This window comes from Piliocolobus tephrosceles, chromosome X (assembly GCF_002776525.5).
Source record: "Piliocolobus tephrosceles isolate RC106 chromosome X, ASM277652v3, whole genome shotgun sequence".
In the NCBI taxonomy this organism is placed as follows: domain Eukaryota; kingdom Metazoa; phylum Chordata; class Mammalia; order Primates; family Cercopithecidae; genus Piliocolobus; species Piliocolobus tephrosceles.
Window position 1 is genome coordinate 94,164,663 of NC_045455.1, and position 23,254 is coordinate 94,187,916.

Sequence of the window (23,254 nt, forward strand, 5' to 3'; positions counted from 1 at the left end):
AGTCTTCTGTTTTTTTGTTTTGTTTTGTTTTTGAGATAGTCTTGCTCTGTCATCCAGGCTGGAGTGCAGTGGCACCATCTCGGCTCACTGCAACCTCTGCCTCTGGGTTCAAGCGATTCTCCTGCCTCAGCCTCCTGAGTAGCTGGAATTACGGGTGCCCACCGTCATGCCCAGCAAATTTTTTGTATTTTTTAGTACAAGTCTTCTTTGTACTACTGTTCACGGAAGTAAGGCCTTGAGTATAAATTCTCCAGGTTCTTGGCATTTTAAACAAAGGATTGGACAAAATGTACAAATGACAAAGGAACAAAGCAGGGAAAGCAGAAATTTATTAAAGCAAGAAAGCACTGAACAGGGTGGGAATGGACCCAAGCAAGTGACTCTAGGGCTGAGTTACAAAGTCTTCTGGGATTTAAGTACTTTTGAGGTCCTTATCGGTTACCCTTATCTGGATGAAGGATTTGGTCTAATACTAATAAAAGACTGAGGTGAATTGACCCCCTGTGCAGATGAAGGGATGGTCCCTGCTTGGCCCACGGTCAGTCCAGGGCACTCCCTCTTTGGCCTGAGACCTGGCGGAAGGAAGAGGGTTGTAGGGAGAGGCCTTTGCTTCATGGGCATGGGGAGACGGGGTTTTCCTTCTTGGTTCAACTTCAGGAAATGGGCGTTCATTGGCCATAGGTCCCCTGCCCCCAGAGCAGGTGTTTTCCCTTGATTCACCATGAATGACTCATGCTCTGCCTCCAGACCCCTTTCTTCTGCCTCAGCTCCAGCAGTCATGCTGCCCTGGATCCAGGGCAGGGCTGCCTTAACATCGACGTTCATTCAAGGCTTTGGCACCACTGGCCAGCACTCTTTCTAGTAAGCCGCTCTGTATTTTGGGAACAGTTACATAATTGCTTTCCTTCAGGAGTCCTCTGGGATTGTCCGCTTTGGAAAGAGCTGGTTCCTTCCAACCATCAGGAAGAGTAAGGAATTCCCATTCATCTTGGTCTCTCTGGCTTCCGCTTCTGGTTATGAAATTCAGTGTTTACAGCTGCTTTTTTTGGCCGGTTCAGAGAGGAAGACACCATTTTCAGATTGCTTCTGGTGGAGCTGGAAGTAAACTTGAAAGTTCTCTTGTCTTTACCTGGCTTTGGTTTGGGGGTAGTAGTGGCTTCATAAAATGAGTTGGGGCTGGACACGGGGGTTCACGCCTGTAATCCCAACACTTCGGGAGGCCAAGGCAGGTGGATCACCTGAGCTCAGGAGTTCTAGACCAGCCTGGCCAACATGGTGAAATGCTGTCTCTACTAAAAGTACAAAAATTAGCCGGGCGTAGTGGCAAGCACCTGTAATCCCAGCTACTTGGGAGGCTGAAGCTGGAGAATCGCTTGAACCTGGGAGGCAGAGGTTGCAGTGAGCCGAGATCACGCCATTGCACTCCAGTCTGGGCAACAAGAGCAAAACTCCATCTCAAAAATAAATAAAAAATAATAATTTTTTAAAAAGTGTTGGGAAATATTCCTTCCTCCTATTTTCTGAAAGAATTTGTGAGAATTGGTATTCTTCTTTAAATATGCAATAGAATTCACCAGTGAAGCCATGTAGGCCTAGGATTGCTTTTTGTGGTGGGGGTGGCAGGGTGTGGTAGGTGTGGTTTTCAATCACTTAATCAGTTCCTTTAGTTGATGTCAACTGTTTAGATTTCCTGTTTTTTCTTGCACCACTTTTAGCAATTTTGTCTTTCAAGAAATGATGCATTTCATCGAACTCGTCAAATTTGTTAGCCTAAGTTTGATAATACTTTCTTATTATCCTTTCATTTCTAATACTGGTAATTTGTGCCTTCTTTTTGTTTCTTAGATTTTTTGTTTTTTTGAGACAAAGTCTCACTTTGTCGCATAGGCCGGTGTGCAGTGATGTGATCTCGGCTCACTGCAACCTCCGCCTCCCAGATTCAAGCAAATCCCTGCCTCAGCCTCCCAAGTAGCTGGGATTACAGGTGTCCGCCACCATGTCTGGCTAATTTTTGTATTTTTAGTAGAGACAGGACTTCACCACGTTGGCCAGGCTGGTCTCAAACTCCAGACCTCAAGTGATCTGCCTGCCTCAGCTTTCCATAGTGCTGGGATTACAGGTGTGAGCCACCATGCCCAGCCTCTTTTTGTATCTTGAGCAGTCCAGCTCAGGAATCAGCCAACTTTTTTGTTAAGGGCAAGATAATAAATAATTTAGGCTTTGCAGACCAAAAGGTAAAACTTTAGACTGTAATATAGCTACTTACATATAACTGCTTTAAATTGTAACCATTTTTAAAAGAGTAAAAAGCAATTCTTAGCTCATAGGTTTGTAGGATTGGGCCCATGGAGCTAGCTAGGTCTGTATAGTTGGCCTAGACACTCACGTAGCTAAAGGTGTATCATTTTAATTTTTCTCTTGTATTGAATCTGAGCTGTATTATTTCCTTTCTTAATTTGCTCTCTTTTTATCCAGCTTCTTAAGTCGTAAGCTTAGATAATTGATTTTAGATCGTTCTTTTTCAGGAAAGCATTTAAAACTGTAAACTTTTCTCTAAAACTAGTTTACTTACATCACGAATTTTTATATGTTGCATTTAATTTTTCTTGACTTAAGGAAAATGGTATCACAGGAAGTTGAGTCTCTGGATTGCTTTTTATTGAATGGATTATTTAAATAATTAGGACTTCAATACTATTAGAGGTTTTGAGAGCTAAGTGGATTGTGTAATGATTATGAAGTATGTCTTAAATAGGTTTTTTTCTCTCAGTTTTTGTTATTGTAAAATATACATAACATAAAATTAACGGTTTTAAGCATTTTTAAGGGTGCAGTCCAGTGGCATTAAGTACATTCACATTGTTGCGCAACCAGCATCACCATCTATCTCTAGAACTCTTTTCATCTTGCAGAACTGAAACTGTACTCATTAAATAATAACTCTCCATTCCTTCTCTACTGAGCCCTGTAAGCCGCTCTTCTACTTTCTGTCTCTATGATTTTGACCACCACAGGCACCGCATATGAGTGGGATCTTACAGTATTTGTCCTTTTTAGTCTGGCTTATTTCATTTGGCATAATATACTCAAGGTTCATCTGTGTTGTGTAGCATATGTCAGAATTTCCTGCATGTGTGTGCGTGTGCGTGTGTGTGTGTGTGTGAGAGAGAGACTTGGTCTCACTCTGTCGCCCAGGCTGGAGTTGCAATGGCATGAACTTTGCTTAGTACACCCTCAGCCTCCCAGGCTCAAGTGATCCTCCTGCCTCAGCCCTTTCAGTGGCTGGGAATGTGGGCACGTACCACCACACCTGGCTAACTAACTTCTGTGTTTTTTTGTAGAGATGGGGTTTCGCCATGTTGCCCAGTCTGGTCTCAAACTCCTGGGCCCAAGCAATCCACCTTCCTCAGCCTCCCAAAGTGCTGGACTTCACAGGCGTGAGGCACGGTGCCCGGCTTCCTTCCTTTTTAAAATAGGTTCCTTACGTATTGATGAATGTTTTCTCAAAAAGTTGTTTTACCACTGAACTGCACATTTAAAAATGGTTAGGATGGTAATTTTTTTGTTCTACAGTTTACCACAGTTTTTAAAAATTGTGGAATATCTATTTTTATTATTGGATACATTTTCACAGACTTGTTTTCAAAGACTGTGGTATTTATAAGCAGCTTTAAAAGTAATCCTGAAACTCAGTGTAAAGATAAGGTAACTAAAGTAAACTTTCCAGAAATCAGTGCTGTTTAATGTTAGTTCAAGATGTATACAGAAATAGAAGCTATATTTGGAAGAGTGTGCATATTTTTCTGTTGGATTCATTAGTTTTGCTCACATCTGACAATAAAGATACAGTTGACAGGAAGTATGATTTTCTTCCATATGTCTATAGAACTATAGAAGAAACAATATCTTTTGTTGTAAGGACTAAGTCTAAGTCCTGTGAATGTAAACTGAAGTAAATAGTCACTTCCGTGTTGTACATTGAAAAATTAAACATAATTGTAAATAACTGGTACTGTATGAAAGGGGAGCACAGCCTTATTTTTTCTTGTTTTGTTTGTTTTTCTTATTCCTTCTCAAAGTAACTGACTTTCCTCCACTGATTTTGTATAAGGAACGGTGGTTATTGTTAAATGTTCACATAATATGAAAATGTTTGAGGAAGAAGAAAAATGATATGAAATCCTGTAATAACCGTCATTAACATTTCATGATCATTCTTTCATATACTGTTTTACGTATGTGAACACATATCTGTCATACGAAGTTCATTATAAATAGAACTATAGACACCTTTTTTTTTTTTTTTTTGAGACAGAGTCTCTATCGCCCAGGCTGGAATGCAGTGGCTTGATCTCGGTTCCTCCACTTCCTGGGTTTAAGCAGTTCTCCTGCCTCAGCCTCCCAGGTAGCTGGGATTACAGGAATGAGCTACCATTCCTGGCCACTTGGTCTCCCCGCCCCATAGAGATGAGTTTTTGCCATGTTGGCCAGGCTGGTCTCAAACGCCTGATCTCAGGTGATCCACCCACCTCAGCCTCCCAAAGTTCTAGGATTACAGGCCTGAGCCACCATGCCAGTCACTTTTTTTTCTTTAATCTCCCCACCTTATCGCTGTTAGCTAGATGTGTGTATTTCTGTTTTTTGTGAACATGATGAAAGAGATAATTTGGTCAGCTAGGAACACTAGACCATATTACACACTTCTACATCTTACTTTCTGTTCATCTACTTCCCAGTAAATTGTGGCAGTCCCTCTAAGTCAACAGGAACAGGCCTAACTATGTATATATCTCATTGTGTGCTATATCACAGTTAATTTAGTAATTTCCACAATGATGAGCGTTCTCTTTGATGAAATTTTGCTGTTATAGACAGTCTATACTTTCCTTCCTCCTCTGCCCCCTCCTGCCCCACACAGATCTTGTATAATTATCCTAAAGAACTGATACATTTATTTCTGAGATATGATTCCAGAAAGGGTATTATTGGATCTTAAGAAAAGTATATTTTTTATTTTTAAAGATATTAACAGATTTCTTTCCCAAAAAGTTTGAGGATCTTTGTGTTTATTGACCATTTGCTTTTCTGTGAATTGCCCCATTGTTTATCTTTTTTAGTTTGTGAGTTTCTTGTTTATTACAGACAATAAGTCTTTGTCATTTTTCCAAATTTTTCTCCAGAATTTTTTTTTTTTTACTTTCTACATGTTAAGTCTTTTATATAGAGGGATATTTTTTAAAGAAGAAAGAACTTTATTTACTAAAATAAAAAATATAGTAAACTCACAGTGTGACTTGTTAATTTAATTTCTGTGTAAATGGGTACTTTTCAAATAATTAAATTCTATTAAAATACATAGAGGATTTCTAAACTTATTTAATCTTTATTCAGAAGACCTTAAGAATTTTTGGGTTTTTTGTTTTGTTTTTTTTGAGACGGAGTTTCGCTCTTGTTGCCCAGGCTGGAGTGCAGTGGCGCGATCTCGGCACACCACACCTCTGCCTCCCAGGTTCAAGTGATTCTCCTGCCTCAGCCTCCCGAGTAGGTACCTGGGACTACAGGCCACCACGCCCAGCTAATTTTGTATTTTTAGTAGAGACAGGGTTTCACCATGTTGGCCAGGTTGGTCTCCTTCTCTTGACCTCGTGATCCACCCGCCTCGGCCTCCCAAAGTGCTGGGATTACAGGCGTGAGCCACCATGCCCGGCCTCTGTTTTTTAATAGCAGTGATGAGGTTGATTCAGGCTATTTGAATCCTTCTTTCATTGGTTAATTTAGCAAACATTAAGTGCTGTTGTATGCTGGATTCTGGACATGGGAGTACGCTTTGGAGATTGAGATAAGCATGTTGACAGCTTACATTTACTGTTTACTGCTTTCCGTGCACTATGCTTGCTACATGCGTGATGTGTCATTCAGTCCTCTCGACAACTTTACTATAATTATCAGCATTTTTTTATGAGGAAGTAAAGTTACTTGCCAAAGTTACACAGCTCATAAATTTTGAATCTGGTGGGCAGTTTGAATTAAAAGCCATTACAGTATGTTCCACTCAAAGAGTTGAAATACACAGACAAAGAATATTTAAATAATGTTATGTTCATGGGGTATACAGACTTGGTAACACAGAATTGGGACTAATTAATTCTACCTAAGTATATACAATGAAAAAGCATATGAATGTAGATGACATTGAATTTTAAATTTTAAATTGAGTTTTGAAGTACATAGAGAAACGTATTCAGCAAAAGGATGAGAGAAGGACAATGGCAGTACAAGGGCACAGTTTACCAGGAACCACTTAGCCTGGCTGGAAAGTGTAATGTAAAGTGGAGAAAGCTTTGGGGTATTGAGGTTGGGGGCTGCGGTAAGTAAGAGTCATACCACAAAGGCCTCTATTCTTTTTTGTTTTTATTTTTGAGACGGAGTCTTGCTCTGTCGCCCGGCCTGGAGTGCAGTGGCCGGATCTCAGCTCACTGCAAGCTCCACCTCCCGGGTTCACGTCGTTCTGCTGCCTCAGCCTCCGGAGTAGCTGGAACTACAGGCGCCGCCACCTCGCCCAGCTAGGTTTTTGTATTTTTTAGTAGAGATGGGGTTTCACTGTGTTAGTCAGGATGGTCTCGATCTCCTGACCTCGTGATCCGCCCGTCTCGGCCTCCCAAAGTGCTGGGGCTACAGGCTTGAGCCACCGCGCCCGGCCCTCTATTCTTTGATTAAATGTTTAGATTTCATCTTTATCCAGGGAGAAACACGAAAAGGTTTTAAGTATTTTTAAAAATGATACTTGAAATTTTTTTTTCTTGAGTGTATAGGCATCTGAAAGCTGGAATATTTGAAACAAATTATTGTGCAGAACTACTGATTGATAGCTTAAATTAATGGTGGAATATTTTATATCATTCTTAATGAAGCTTTATTCATATAACATTTAATAAAACAACTGATTTTGAGACTTAGAATCTGATAGCCCTAAAATTATGTCTTATATTCCCAATTTTTATTTAATTTTATAAAATTGTTATGTATATTGTTGCACATAGTGTTTCTTGCTTTAGTTAGATCTCCAAAACATTATTAGACCATATGTTTGTCATATTAGTGACAATACTTGTCTGAACAAACATGCCAGTAGTCTGAACGTATCTAAAACACGTGCTTTTCAACTCTCTGTTAGCTGTGTTTATGAGATTTTCATTTTGCTTTGCAAGTACTAGTACCGTAATTTCTGTTTAAGTAGATACCTATCAATGTGCTGCTTTGCCCTCCCAAGCATTTTTTATCCATAAGAAACAGGGCCTTTGAAATGTGGCTAGTCTGAAATGAGAAGTGTTCTGAGTGTGTAAAATTTATACAAGATTTCAAAGAATTTGTATTTTTAAAATGTTAAATATTTTTATATGTTGGGATTACATGTTTTGGATATATTGGGTTAAGTAAAATATTATACTTGTTTCTTTTTAATTTTTAAAATGTGGCTTCTAGAATAGTTAAGTTATTTTTATCATTCAATACTGCTCTTTACGGATGTTCCAAAACTATCTAGGGAACTCTAGTTCTCTCATATATAGTCCCAAAGAAATCTAAGTAAAATGAGAGACCAGTAACTCTTAAAAAAGGAATTTATATTTTTTAAAAAATGATACTGATTGGCCGGGCATGGTGTCTCATGCCTGTAATCCCAGCACTTTGGGAGGCCAAGGTGGGCAGATCACAAGGTCAAGAGATGGAGACCATCCTGGCCAACATAGTGAAACCCCGTCTCTACTAAAAATGCAAAAATTAGCCTAGCGTGGTGGCATGTGCCTGTAATCTCAGCTCCTTGGGAGGCTGAGGCCGGAGGGTCACTCGAACCCCGGAGGCGGAGGTTGCCTGAGCCAGGATTGCGCCATTGCACTCCAGCCTGGCGACAGAGTAAGACACTGTCTCAAAAAAAAAAAAAAAAAAAAGATACTTACGAATTCAAATCCCATAATTGAAGACTTTCTGTCACGATTTTTTTATTAAGAAAGCTGCTTTTCAGACAGGCCTATTCTGTCAAGGCGTTTTCTCTGGGATTGGTTACTCTAAGTTGCTGCTCTTCCTCACAGCTTCTCCTTTGCCTCTGTTCCTGAAACCACACATTCTTTTCTTCTGTAGATTCTCATTGATTGCAAGGGCTTTGGTGCTCAGGCAACCATGTATCTATAGATCAGATGTTTCTAAGTTGTGACTGCCTATGATGGAAAATAACAGCAGCAATAATATGGCATTGCTTCCCACACTACCAGAAATGAGTAATCAAACATACTGTAATTCATTCTGTAACAAGAGCAGCAGATCATTTATCATGGACTGCCTAGAGAAGCCTTTTCGGGAGGATTAAGTGCTGGCACTTCCTTTAGGAACTGCTTTAGTAGAGCTGAGTTGGGAACTTAGTTTTTGGTTTATTATTGTTGCTAAGGTTCTGAATGTTACATCGAAATTTTCTCTTTGTACTAGATTTACAGATGAAACTATTTCAGAATCATTTCCCTCATTTTTTTATTACGCATGTTGCTTTATGATAAAAGCAAAAAATATAAACTGCTATTCTAAACTTGGGAATTTTACTTTAGTGATTGTTTTATGTAATGCCCAACTAAGTTTGTATTTTTAGACATACAGGAACAATACAAAAGTTTATAGTCCCGTTAAATAGCTGGAATCATGCTGCTATATTTTAAACAATCACTGCTATTCTCATTCATAATAATGAGGATCTCCAGGTAGTTTAGGAAATGCTATTTTTAGAACATCTACCCTTTGACTAACCTGAAAGCCTGGGAGAAACCTAGCATTGTTACTTTCTTGATTTACAAGGGTTTTATCAGTTGGTCTATCATTGTATTTGAAAGACTTTAGGAGTTTTTGTTCCACTATTTTAGAATTTTGCTGACTAATATTCCTTTGACTACTTTGAATAACATTGGATCAACTCAGATGATGGCATTCTGTTTTGATTAGTGTATACATGGTGTACATTTTTTTCTTTTACTTTTCACTTATCTGTTCTTTTATTTAAAATAGTTTTTTTGTAGACAGCATATTGTTGAACTTTGCCTTTAAAAAAATTGAATCCGACAATATCTGTCTCTCTCTCTCTTTTTTTTTTCCCTTGAGACTGAGTCCCGCTCTGTCCCAGGCTAGAGTGCAGTGGTGTGATCTTATGGCTCACTGCAGCTTTGACCTCCCAGGCTCAAGTGATTCTCCTGCCTCAGCCCCTCAAGTCGCTGGAGCTACAGGCACATCCCACCATGCCTGGCTAATTTTTGTATTTTTTGTAGAGATGGGGTTTCACCATCTTGCCCAAGCTGGTCTTGAACTCCTGAGCTCAAACTGTCTGCCTGCCTTGGCCTCCCAAAGTGCTGAGATTACAGATGTGAACCACTGCTCCCACCCCAGTATCTGTCTTTTAATTGAGGTTTAGACCAGGGACCAACAGACTTTATAAATAAAGGACCAAATGGTACATGGTTATAGGTCATGCTTGTCTGTGTCGTGCAACCATTCAGCTATGTCGTTACAACATGAAAGCTGCAGTATGTATGCAAATGAACCAGTATGTCTGTATTCCAAGAACACTTGATCAGAACAGGCATGGGCCAGACACGGCTCTAGGACTCGAGTTTGCTGACCTTGGCTTAGACCTTTTACATGTAACATGATTGTTGCTGTCATTGAATTAAAATCTCTTGTCCTTCTGGTTGTTTTGTATTCTATCTGTTCTTTGTTTTTTATCTTTTTCTGCCTTCCTTTGAATTAGTATGTTTTGTGATTCCACTTTATTTCCACTATTGGTTTATTATTTGTACCTCTTAAGTTTTGTTACCTTAGGTTTGCAGTCTGCATCTTTAATTACATGTCTACATTCAAATAATATTTTATTACTTCACATGTAGTTTAAGAGCCTGAGAACAGTGTTCTTGCCTTTCATTCTTTGTGCTATTATCATATAATTTTATGTTATTTTCTCTAAGTCCCACTAATGTTTATACTTTAAATGATTCTGTAACCACCCTCACTGTTAAGATTTTTCTAGGTTTGTGACAGTAAGTTATAAGATTCATAAATTTGTTTTACAGGTGGAGAATTAGGAGTATAGAGACAGTAAGAAAAAAGCGTTAGCCTGACAAAGTCAGAGTGCTAGACTAGAGCTCTCAGTAGCTACAGAGAACAGTTCATCCCATCCTTACCACTCAGCGTTTTCCTTTAGTCATTACCTTAATTACTCTGACTTCATAAGAAAAAAAAACTAAAAAGAAAAAAAAGTCACTTTTATATTAAAATGTACATTTTTCTTCATCCACTATATAATAAATACTGGAGTCAAATATTCTGTTTTTGTTTTTTTTGTTTTTTTTTTTTTGTCTGACAGACTGAAGATTGTCATCCAGTTTTTACATTCTCGATTCTGGGGTGTGTATTACAGCTTTGAGTGTTTCAGGCAAGAGACTTGTTGATTAATTTATGATTCTTTTTAATTTCTAGGTACATACATAAAATCAGTCATGTTTTAGTATGCATTTCAAAGACATAAAGCTATATTTTTTTCTTAAGAAATACGGAGTGTAACATGTTCACTATAATTAGTTGATTTTCTTTCAAGAAAGTTTGTGGGGCCTTTTTTTTTTTTTTTTTTTGTAGTACTTGGGTGGAAGTAATCGAAAAGACAACATATTTATTGATCCTGGATACCAAACATTTGAGCAAGAATTGAATAAAATACTGCGAAGCTGGCAACCAAGCATACTTCCAGATGGTAATGCTATTTTAAATAAAGGTGTTGTTATTTTTACAGAGTATGTGTGAAAGTATTATAATTAAGTCACTTACATTAGATAACATTTTCTAAAAACTTACTCTTGAGCTCATCTGACATTCATCTCTTGTTGAAGTAGAAACGAATGTGGTCAATAACTAGTGTGTATGAAGAACTTTGTAAGAAATGTGATCTACTTTCTCTGGAGTATGAGACTGGATGTTCATGTCCTAAGCCTTCCAGTGGAGCTTCTGATGTAAATTTCTCTTAAATCCGTGTTTTCAATATATGAAGAAAATGTGTATGTGTGTGGAGTCACCAATTTTTTTCAGGAGTTTAAATTCCTGAATTTTAATTTTAAAAAGATTTACATTTTTTTCTGACCACTATTTGGCTTGTCCTACTGAAGAACAGAAGCAAACGTCCAGTCCCTTATTCCATAGATAATAGTTCCATAGTAGCCTCTGTATTGTTAAAGAGCTGCATGGGTAATTCTAAAATTATTCTAGTTGATCTAATATGAAAGAAGAATTGGTATAGATTTGTCCTTAAGTTAACTGTGTCTACTTCTAGATGGTTAAATGAAAACTTTTATTTATTATAATTTTTTTAAAATAGTTCTCTCTATTTAAGGGTCAATATTCTCTCGAGTTGAAGAAGACTATCTCTGGAGGATAAAACAACTAGGATCACACTCTCCAGTAGCTCTTCTGAATACACTGTTCTACTTTAACACTAAGTATTTTGGCCTGAAAACAGTGGAACAACACTTAAGACTTTCCTTTGGCACTGTGTTTAGGCATTGGAAAAAAAATCCTTTAACGATGGAAAACAAAGCGTGTCTTCGATACCAAGTGTCTTCCTTATGTGGAACAGATAATGAAGGTAGTGTAACAGATTTCTATTTTTATTTAAAAAAATTTTTTGAGACAGTTTTGCTCTTGTTGCCCAGGCTGGAGTGCAATGGTGCAGTCTCGGCTCACTGCAACCTCCACCTCCTGGGTTCAAGCAATTCTCCTCCCTCAGGCTCCCAAGTAGCTGGGATTACAGGCAGGCGCCACCAAGCCTGTCTAACCTTGTATTTTTAGTAGAGACACGGTTTCTCCATGTTGGTCAGGCTGGTCTCGAACTCCTGACCTCAGGTGATCTGCCCACCTCGACCTCCCAAAGTGCTGGGATTACAGGCATAAGCCACCACATCTGGCCCAGATTTTTGTTTTGAGATTGTCTGTGGTAGGGATATCCAAACCTTGCCTTACTAAAGACCACCTGGGTCACTTGTTAAGAACCTAAGGACTGTCTGTTTTATAAAATAAGACAAGCTATGTCTTCTTAAGATGTCTCAGTTCCTTTTGTTTGAAAAATTATACATTACCAGAAGCCATAACTTAAAATTCCAAGCCAAGGGGCACCTACCTAGTCCCTATTCTTTGGTATAACAGACACTAGGAGTGATGTTTATATCTTTCTTCAAGATTATTTTAGGAGGTTTATTTCACTTTTATTTTTTTAAGATAAAATTACTACTGGAAAAAGAAAACATGAAGATGATGAGCCAGTATTTGAACAGATTGAAAACACAGCCAATCCTTCCAGATGTCCTGTGAAGATGTTTGAATGCTACTTGTCTAAAAGGTGAGTGTTAATGATACTTAACTTTTAAAAATGATGGTAGAAGTTGGCTGGTTTAAATTTAACATTACCAAGAAGTGACTTTTTTTAATGGATTCTTTTTGAGATTTCTTCTCTCTCAGTTATACCTAAGTTCATTCAGTTACAATCTTTTATTTTGAAAATACCCATCATACTCAGAGTTTAAGCATACATTAAGAAATCACTCTCTACTAATGAAATTTCCACTGCTGCCATTTTCTTTTTTTTTTTTTTTTTTTTTTTTTTTTTTTTTGGGAGATGGGGTCTTGCTCTCTCACCCAGGCTGGAGTACAGTGGCACATGATCGTAGCTCACTGCAACCTCAAACTCCTGGGCTTAAGCGATACTCCCACCTCTGCCTCCTGAGTAGCTGGGACTACAGGCATGTGCCTCCATAGCTGGCTAATTTTTGTATTTTTTGTAGAGACAGGGTCTCACTGTGTTGCCCAGGCTAGTCTTGAACTCCTGACCTCAAGCGATCCTCGTGCCTCAGCCCCCCAAAGTGCTGGAATTACAGGCATGAGCCATTGTGCCTGTCATTTTCTTTTAAATTACAGCGATTCCAATGACAGCAAAGCAAGGGACACAGACTTGTTCTTAAAGGGTCAGATGGTAAATATTTTAGGCTTTTTGGGCTGTAGTATCTCTATTGTAACTAGTTGGTTCTCTTCTAACTAGAAAGCAGCCATATACTCTATATAAATTCATGGCATGTGGCTGTGTTATAGTAAAATATAGTAAATACAGTAAAATATAGTAAAACTTCATATAAGCAGGTGGCTGGCTATAGTTTGCCAATGTGCGGTGTAAAGGTATGCTCAAAGGTCGTATAGATAGGTGGAAATATAAGTGAAGTCTTTACATTTAAGAGAAAACAGTCAAGCAGGTATGAAAAATGGAATCATGTTCTGGAATTTTTTTTCCCCCAATCTCAGACCAACAGGCATTTAAAAAAGTTAAGCCAATAAAACGTTTAGAGATCATAGATTATTTTATGCTTGCCTATTGTTTTAAGTAAGCACTCTTTAATTTTCAGAAGGTCAGCATGAATTCAAAATGTACTTCCCTATTTAAACAAATTTATAAATCACAGTGAGGTCCCCAGGATGGCCCTCAAGAACTCATAAAAGCAATAGTGTCATGTCTAGGATGGTAGTAGTACAAGTTGGATGCCCCTTATCCAAAATGCTTCTGACCAGAAGTATTTTAGATTTCAGACTTTTTTGGATTTTGGAATATTTGCATATACAGCATGTTTTAGGGATGGGACCCAACTCTAAACATGAAATTCATTTGTGTTTCATATACACCTTATACATGTAGCCTGAAGATAATTTTATTTATGCTTAGCCTGAAGGTGATTTTATTTTCCCCTTGGGGATGCTGAATAACCTGTGTCTTATGTGCCTGTGTTTTGGCTGCAAACTCCTCACATGAAGTCAGGTGTGGAACTTTCCACTTTTGGTGTCATTTTGGCAGAGTTTCAGATTTTGGATTTTTGAATTAGGGATGCTCAGCCTGTATTTCTCACCATGGTTTAGGGTAGTCCTGTTTGGCTGCAATAGTGTCAGGGTCTTCAGTTGGTAGTAACCATTTGTTAGGTGGAAATTCCTATCTCACTATTATCTTGTTGGTATTTTAAAAATTAAGTTTCTATTATGTCATGCTGTAAGAATTTCTTAATTTTATGTGCTGCCATATTTCATCAATTCTAAGACATTTTCAAGTTTCACTATTTCTGAAACTGGGATGCACAGTTTAAATTGTTGCACCTTGAAATCATAATTGGCAGTGTTTTACTTGCTTAATGGTAACATTAAAATAATGAGTGGTGTGTCTATTGATGGTGTCTTGGATTTAATGAAATAGAGTTAAAATTGTGGTGAGAAATAATCTCTATCACAGAAAATAACAGAATATTTTAATGACGGAATAATGGAGACAGTGAGGCATAGCGTCTGGTCATATAGCATGATTAATGGGGTCTGAATTATTCTTGAAAGAAGAAATGAAAGTTCTGGGAAATTTTGTATGTATTTTGTGAAACTGACTTTTTCCTCTCTTTCCTCCCACCTCCAAAGTCCACAGAATCTTAATCAGAGGATGGATGTTTTTTATTTGCAACCAGAATGCTCTAGTTCTACAGATAGCCCTGTCTGGTATACATCTACTTCACTGGACCGAAACACCTTGGAAAATATGCTTGTACGGGTTCTTCTAGTAAAAGATATTTATGATAAAGACAATTATGAACTGGATGAAGACACAGACTAAAAAGGAACGTTTCAGAAGCAATCGGGATAAAACAGCATTAGATAGTCATGCTGCTAGATCTTTATTATGGAAAACATTTCAAGTTTACTCCTTCTGTTTTGAGTTTTGTAGCAGTGTACCCACACTGGGTATTACCATGTAAATAATCTGTGAGTGAAAGTTGCCATTATTCTATGTAGTGGTTTTAGGATACTTAACAAATACATTCAAATTCTTTTTTTATTATTATTTATTTGGTTAGGTATGTTCGTAACTTTTTACATTACAGAATATGAATGAGAATGTGCCATGTATAATTTTTTTCTTGTAGTAAGAAACATCCATATTGCACAACTCTACTGTTGCAAAGCTTCCTTGGAAGGGGGCTCTTTTACTGGGTTCTTAACCAGATGGTTGTGTATGGGTAGCACTACTAAAAGTTTAGAACTTGCAGTGTCTTTCGGAATTTTTAAAATAAACTGTAAACTAATAGGCTGGGGTTTTTGTTTTGTTTTGGGGGGTTTTTTTGTTTTGTTTTACATTTTAGTTCCTGAAGCCTTAACAAGGTTATGTAGAGAGATACCATCTTCTGTACCAAAAATAGACAAGAGAATGCTGTCAATATTGGTGTACTGTAATGTGAATCTATACTGGTGAAAACAAGTTTTTGTTCCCCTTATTAAAACCTTAGTGTCCTTTTCTCATTTGTGGCTTTCTGCATCACCCAATCAATAAAAAAACAAATATATATATATATATATGTATATATATGTATGTATGTGTGTGTGTGTATATATATATATATATATAAATGATTGTAAGTTGAAAAGATCATCAAGACATTTCCTTTGTAAAAATGTCTGATGAAAGTATAAAATTCTGTTTTCTTTTATGCCAGCCATAAGTATCTGAAATCCTCTTCATTTATAGAGGTTTGATTTTTGTTTCTTTTTTTCCCTCTTAAGGATACAGATCATGCTGCAATGTTACCTGTGTAGTACTCTAAAACTTAGCAATTTTGTTAGAATTCTTGTGCCTGTTTACATTGGATAAAATTATTTTTAGAAATTCCACTCCTGAAATAGTTACAGAAAGTCAAGCTACGTTACATAAGATAGGATCACATTTTATTATGAAGATTACCAGTGTAGTAATTCTGATATTGCAAATGATTGAGGAACAAAGAAAGAAACTAATAGAGAAAGTCAATCTCAGAGGAAATCCCATTTAATGTTAGATTGTTTGGCTTTTTAAATTACTTCTTATAGAAGGTTGCATTTAAAAAAAATTTGTGCTTCTGCATAGCAATTTATCCATTCAGACCTTTTCTTTTAGAATAAGGAAACTTAAAATCTACTTTCTAAAGACTGAACAAAGTGCTAGCTGCAAATTATCTTGAAAGCATTTGGCCGTTTTCTAGCATGTGTGTAATCATGTTTTCTTCTGATTCCTGAATGACCATGGTAGCATTAGTGTTTAGAAATTGTTCAGGGGAAAATTGAGCTATTTTCCGTAGTGGCTAGCAATTGCTACACATCCTTAGATACTCCTCTCTCCCATAGGATAAATGTTACAGCACACAAAAGAAATTTTCTCAATTCTGATTTGGAAAATTTCACAGGTGTCATTATTGTATATTAAGCAATAATTATCTGAATGTTTTTGGCCTAAAATTACTTTATAATGTTCTAACTTGTTTTATAAGTTTAATGACTTTTCTGTCCCTTGATTTTATATTGTTGAGTGATAATCAGACTGATAGTAGCAAATCTGATATTAGATTACCAAAATAGATTGATGATTGTCTATTTAACGAAGACAGTGGGTAACATTTAAAATATATAATACAAAAATTTCCTCTAACTTACCTTTTTCCAGAACTACTTCTTTTAGCACTTTTCCTATTAATGCCTATTGTTGATTAAAAGGTGGTTAATTCTAACCATCTTTTAGTCTTCAAAGTGGTGCTATATTCCATCAAGAGCAATAAAGTTTTTCCCAGGTGTCACTTATTGTATATGTTACCAAATACCATAAATTTCTGCCGTAGTACTACTATCAAGCACCTTGTCTTGCTATTTACAGTTTCTTCATTTGTACGTTTTTAGCTTTTCTAAGTGGAAATGTCTACATAATTTTGATCTTGACATGATTGAGGATTTAGAGCTCTTGTCTTTGTCTTGATTGCAATCCAACGATAGATTAACTTGATTCTCAGGGGGAAAAGAAAAAGAAAAACTTATTTTATGAGAATTGTTTGTTCTGTGAAACTTACTTCACCTAGAACACATTTCATTGATTCTTGGATCTTAGTTTAAGTGGTCATAGTTGACTGCGGAGAAAAGGACAATGAAATGATAGCAATTTCCTTTTGCTTCTAGGTGATCTCTGATTATAGATAGCATCCTGTAAATATAACTTTATTGTCTTGAAATGTTTATTGAAGATGCTATATTTTTCTGTTCTGTTTTCTGAAGATTTTGCCATTTAAAATGATCCAATGAAAAATATTTATCCACATTGAAGAAAGTGGATTTCCCATGCAAATTGAATCTTCATTAACACATTTTAAAAGTCTTTACTGTATTAGGTGACATAGATATTAAAGGATTTTTCTAGGCAAGAAGCTCAACTTTTTTTTTTTCCATAAAAATAATTTTTGCTTAAATAGTAACTCATGGTTTTCTTTTATTAAATGGGGTTGTCAGTATGTTAAACATTGAAATAGGAGGAGGATGCATATTGTACTATGCATTCAAATTTATCACTGTTTTTCTGACGGACTTTCCCTTTGTCCTTTCTAGTTATGACTTGGGAATGGGGTAACTTCTTTATGCATAGTATTAAGGGTTATAGTATGAAGAAATCATAAAATTGCAAGTTTTGGTTTGCATTACTCTAATGTGGGTTCATTTAATCTGAGATCTTAAATATCTTGCAGCCTTAAATCACTACAAACATTTGCATTTTTATTATGCCAGTTATTTCCAAAATGTATTGTTATACGTGTCACTTATGTTTTTAAGCTAATATTGACTGTAGGATAATCTCCTTGTTCCCCTCAAAATAGTCATGAAAAGTGTACATGAAAATATTTTTAAAGAATAAATTTCTTTAAATTACATACTTTTGGATTTCCCCCTTAATAAGCCCCTTACTCATTTTTAGAGAAGATTTTGAATCTCAGTTATTCCATTCCGCTGTGTTCTGAGGATTATATGAGTTTAGAAGTTGATGTCCAGAACAGGTTATCGGTAACAGTTTGGATCTGAGAATAGAAACAACTTAAAATGCTGTCCCAATTTGTACTTTGTTTTCTTTACAGGGAAGTTAGATGTCAGAGGGATACCTCAAGTAAGTGACTGTGATCCCCTGTCTTTTAATGAAGTGGAAAAGGGAAGGTCCCTAAAATCTGGGCAAGTGATGTCCTGTTTAGTTACTGAGTTAAACAAGTTCATGAATTTAGGCCTTTTGGGAAAGAAAGAAAGAAAGGGAATGTAAGATTTAACCTGTAAATATTAAGAAGAGAACCACAGACCATTAGTTGTTAAGAGGTGTCAATCTTAGCAGCATATTTTCTCTTGTGCAATGAAAAGAACAATTGTAGCTCTTCGGGGATCTTAGGTCTTTATTCTTTCTGGATGGCTGACATTGAATCCTTGTGATTTATTTAAAGACACATTTTTCCTGGAGAGGAGAAAGATCTTTTCTAAAATAACCTTAACACTAAGAACATGTTAGGCCTAATTTTAAAAGTCCAATTCAGATAACTCCTCAGAAGTAAATGCAGCACACTAAAATTCATTATCACAAAAGTTAGTATTTGTTTTATGTTTCCTCTGTGCTAAAAGGCTGCTGCTAACCATGGTAGTTAGGGAGGAAGAGAAAGCAAAAGAAGACATTAGTGTTAAAAAACATCTTTTGGGGGTAAACAAGACATACAGTATATTTAAACTCCTAGAGAACTTAGAGTATTGATGGTAGAATAGAAAGAGATCATTGTGGACACACAGAAGTACCTCAAAAGGCCATTATGGTCTAGAAGAGGGTTCACAGAGAGGATTACGACCGTCTGTGATGACGCAGTCTATGAAACGTGAGATCCTGTAACCTGGACATCGCTTTTAGCTCTTGGAAACGGTCAGTAGAGCGATTTCTGGATATTTTGATGGCACGGTGTTGATGGCATAGGTCCTTATCTGTGGCTTTCAGGCCAACTTAATACAAGAGGAGTTAAAAATAGCACCCAAAAGGGGTAGCTAGAGCACCCTCACCATGCACTAAAGGGAAATCTAAAAGGTGTTCAAGTGCATTGAATCAAATGAGTAATCCAGCTTCTAGGTTATGTAGGATGGATGGAGCACACGAATTCTTGCAAACGTTGTAGAGTTTTTTTTTTTTTTTAAACTTCATCCACTAAGGATTTTTTTAATAATAATTACTTTTGAAAATAAAATCTCAACTATTTTCCAAGTTACGAGTGTGCTGCTCTTAACCCTATAAGCAAGATGAAGTCTTGCCATTTGGATTACGTATTTGTAGTTCTCTATCGACACCAGCAGACGGCAATAGTATACAAATGGTATACAGCATGAGGCTTCCATTGCTTTTACTTTCTTTGTTTGTCAGTATACTATAATCCTTTATCTGAAACCCTTAGGGTTTTAGACTTCAGAATTTTCTCCTTTTCAGAGATGATGTATATAACGTAGATTACATAACACCCTCAATGGGCCCGGGGCAACACCCCATAATCAAACGTTAGTATTTCTGCAGTTATAAATGAGACGTTCATAGTAACTGGGATTAACTGTGTAAGGCAGCAAGCTATCTGACTGACATAGTTTAGGTCAATTTTTCTCAGAAACTTAACGGAAAAACTAGGTTTTCAGATTTTTTTTGGATCTCAGAACTGGTGGTTAGGGATTGCTGACCTCTACAAGGAAACTGGTGTCGGGTCTAGAATTTTCCTTCCAATGAAATTCGTAGCCATTTCCCCCCCTTTTTAAATTGCTTAGCTTTGGTAGAGGTAACTGAAGACTTTCTTCTTTAGAATTCGTGTATTAGATTTTTAAGAAAAATGCATGAAGTTGTTAAAACAGGCATATATATAAATGGCAATTCTAGAACCATTACGGAATTTTGAAAGACTTAACAATTGCTTTCTTTTACTTTTCATCTTGCCTCAATACTTGGAGCGTTACAAGTATTCTACGTAAATAAACGTTCATGAAGAGCTGCAGTCTTGCCGTGGCGCCAGTCATTTATTCATTCAACAAATACTCAGATTCTTCCACACGCTAATTATTCCAGGTGCTGGGAACACAGAATTCAGACCCAGCCCTTCCTCTCGAGGACTTAGCGTAGTCTGGGAGAAATGGGAATGTGATGGAATATCAGAATAAGATGGGCACTTAGGCCTTATTGAGCATGATCACACTTGTATTTTGAGTAAAATATCCTGATCAAGTAATTTTTCAAGAAGCTACTTTTTTGTGACACAACTCCGTTTCCTGACTGCGGTTCCAGACTTCACCATTACACCTGTCTGTCCCCATTCTGGAAAGGGAGAGGTACCGGCTTTTAGGATGCGGAGATGAGCACATTGAAAAATAAGAGTGAACCAGGTGGAAGGCTCTCGATCATTAGAGGTGATGAATCAGTGTTTGTTCATTCAGTTTTTAACCAGTCACCTTGCTGTAAGAGGAGAACATAATTGGCTGGAATGTAATGTAGGGAATTTTTCCCTTGTTGGATCCCAAGCACCTAGAAAAGTCCCTAGCACCTATTAGGTGTTAATAAATGTTTGTTGAATGAATCAATGATTACAGGTACTTTTTAAGAATTTTGAAAATAAAGGAACCATTGGAAATACGACCTGTGATCAATGAAGAAATACCTGTTTTTTGGTGTGCCTTTGAACACTTCCCTTGCGTTTGTGTGTGGGTGTGTATCTTTTCTGATTTGTTCAGCATACTAGTACAGCTTGAGTTGTAACCTTCCGTTTGTGAGAGCCAAGGAGATGAAGATGTAGGACTTGATGGTCTGTAGTACTGCTCAGAATAGTGACACTTAAACATCACTTGTGAATTTCGTTAAACTGGGGGTTTCTGGTCTGCCCACTGGAGATGGGTTTAGTAAGTCTGGGTGCAAGTCTCCCCGAGAGTTGCATTTTAAACACCTTGGCTAAAAACCCATACTACAGTCTAAAAAGTGGTCCACCTACACTTTAAAAAATGAAATAGAATTGCATGGAATAGAACATAATAAAGGCATTTTCTTCATGAACTTTGTTTTATACTCGTGTGCATTGGTTGGCAAATGTAAACCATTTTTATGGTTTTCAAAGTGTGAAAGCCTTCCCCTAGGAGAAAGCAACTCCGCACTATGTACAGAAGGATTTGGTGTTAGGCTGCACCTCCCATTTTGTTTTCAGATGTCACTTTCTGACGTTTATCTACACTGAACTCCAGAAAGTTGTGACCTGTGGGGACATGTGCTTTTCATTTTGCCGTAATAGGTAAGTGGCTAGTCAAAGCTAGTGTGGTGTAGTATTTGAGTCATCCATTTCTCTACTTGTTTGCTGTAAGTTTGAGGCAAGATGCTTTTTTCCTTGAGTTACTGTGAGAATAAAAGCAATAGTTCTTGCAGGGCTTTCCTGTGTGCCAACCCCTGATGTATTGTGGGTATTACTATTCCCAGTCTGAAGATGAGCGAATGCCTAAGGTCACACAACTAGGAAGTGGCAGAGGTGTGACCCACATTAGGTCTTTGTGTCTAAAAGCCCACGGGTGCTCCTGAACTACTTGGCCATTCATGTCTGTGACAGACTGAAATAGGTAGTCCTCCCAGGCTACCCCAATCATCCACGAACCTCTTCTCAACTGGTAGAGCAAATGTTTAGTAAGCATATGCGGAGACAAAAGGAATAGGTGAGCCTGCAGCAGAATTGTGGAAGATAGCAGATGGATACATAGAAAGGAACTTAGCAGAGCTTAGCAGAGCCAGCCCCAGCGTGCTCCATACACTTGCCCTGCTTGCCCCACCTGCACGTCGGCAGCTGACTGCCGAGAGGAGCACACCTGGCAGCTGGATTGCCATCCCATACCTTTCCCGCTGCACATGAACACTTCCCCATTCTATATTCTCAGGGGTTGGTCAGCTTTTTCTGTAAAGGACCGGAGAGTGAGTATTTTAGGCCTTGCAGACCAAGAGGCAGCATTGACGATATTATGTAAGTACTTAGAGGAATGTCCGTGTATTTTTTTAACTGACAAAATTCGAAATAATAATTGAGTACAATTTTTCTTAATCAAGTCTAATGAGAGGGATAGAATGCTTTTTAGGGGACTGTTGTTCACTTAATTGGAGTTCAAAGTAAGTAGTTGGCTATGATCAAAATTGATTGCAAATGTTCACTTGTTAGGTTTTAATGTATTTCATCTCTGAAAATGTCTTTTCAGGCCGGGCGCGGTGGCTCACGCCTGTAATCCCAGCACTTTGGGAGGCCAAGGCGGGCGGATCACAAGGTCAGGAGATGGAGACCTTCCTGACGGGCACAGTGAAACCCCCGTCTCTACTAAAAATACAAAAAACTAGCCGGGCGTGGTGGCAGGTGCCTGTGGTCCCAGCTACTTGGGAGGCTGGGGCAGGAGCATGGCGTGAACCCGGGAGTCAGAGCTTGCAGTGAGCCGAGATTGTGCCACTGCACTCCAGCCTGGGTGACAGAGCGAGACTCCGTCTCAAAAAAATAAAAAAAAATCTTTTCAAGCAGGTAAATACTGCCAAATACTGATAACAGTCCATGAGCGTATGATTATAGTAAAATATTCATCACTTGGAAAGCATTTGTACAATTCCGTTAGATCGTTCTCTTGATAGTTACCTTTCAGCATGTTACTGTGTTGCAGATTAATCACCTTCAGTTAAAAGTTAGATGTGATCTGCTCAGTTTCACAATTAAATGGATTTTGAAGTACAGAAATTTCCTTCACACTTGCATTGAGCTCTGAAAAACACTGCTGGAACTCTAGTTTGAGACTGGCAACGTGTCTGCTCAATGTGTGGGGATGGGAATGCCATTGCTTTTGACTTTTGACAGCATGAGAATTGCATAAGCAGCTTGATGTTACTTGTGATTCAAGCAACATTAGTTGTCATCATTAACTGAAATAACCTTATTGCAGTACGTTTTGCATTTAAGCGCTGTTTTGCCTTGTAATTTTAGGGTGAATTCATCAAGAAACGTCATCAAGCTTGCAACAAAATAACTTCCAGAGCTATTCAGTGTTGAATCGTAGTGGATGAGTGTGGTTTATCTCATTCAGAACAAATGCCGTCTTTGCCCTGAGCTCAAAACATCAAATAAAACTTGATTGCTGCCAAGTCGTTGACCTGCTGTGTGGTAGGGCAAGTTAGGATATTCACCTGTGCTGTCTGACAGATGTTCACAGAATTGACGATAGTTAAATCCATGAAAGTGAATGAAGTTCGCCATTGACACTGCTGGTTCCGTAACCCGTGATCCATTCACGACGTGTTTACTGCAAAGCACTGCTGATAAATAATACC

The 23,254-nt window shown here is 37.7% G+C and overlaps 1 protein-coding gene across 8 annotated transcripts in view; it reads left to right on the plus strand.

Annotated features, from left to right (window-relative positions):
- ZMYM2 (zinc finger MYM-type containing 2) overlaps window positions 1-17,807 on the plus strand; it is a 128,938-nt gene extending 111,131 nt beyond the window's left edge. For 5 of the 8 annotated variants that reach the window (XM_023190605.1, XM_023190602.1, XM_023190607.1 and 2 more), the window contains 4 exons: window positions 10,663-10,777; window positions 11,411-11,662; window positions 12,292-12,412; window positions 14,512-17,807. In XM_023190605.1, the coding sequence (XP_023046373.1) occupies window positions 10,663-10,777; window positions 11,411-11,662; window positions 12,292-12,412; window positions 14,512-14,704 (681 nt within the window). In that variant the 3' untranslated portion in view covers window positions 14,705-17,807. The remainder of the gene's footprint in view (window positions 1-10,662; window positions 10,778-11,410; window positions 11,663-12,291; window positions 12,413-14,511) is intronic. The other 3 variants (XM_023190606.1, XM_023190608.1, XR_002726044.2) reach the window with 2 other exon arrangements.
- The last annotated feature ends 5,447 nt before the right edge of the window (window positions 17,808-23,254 follow it).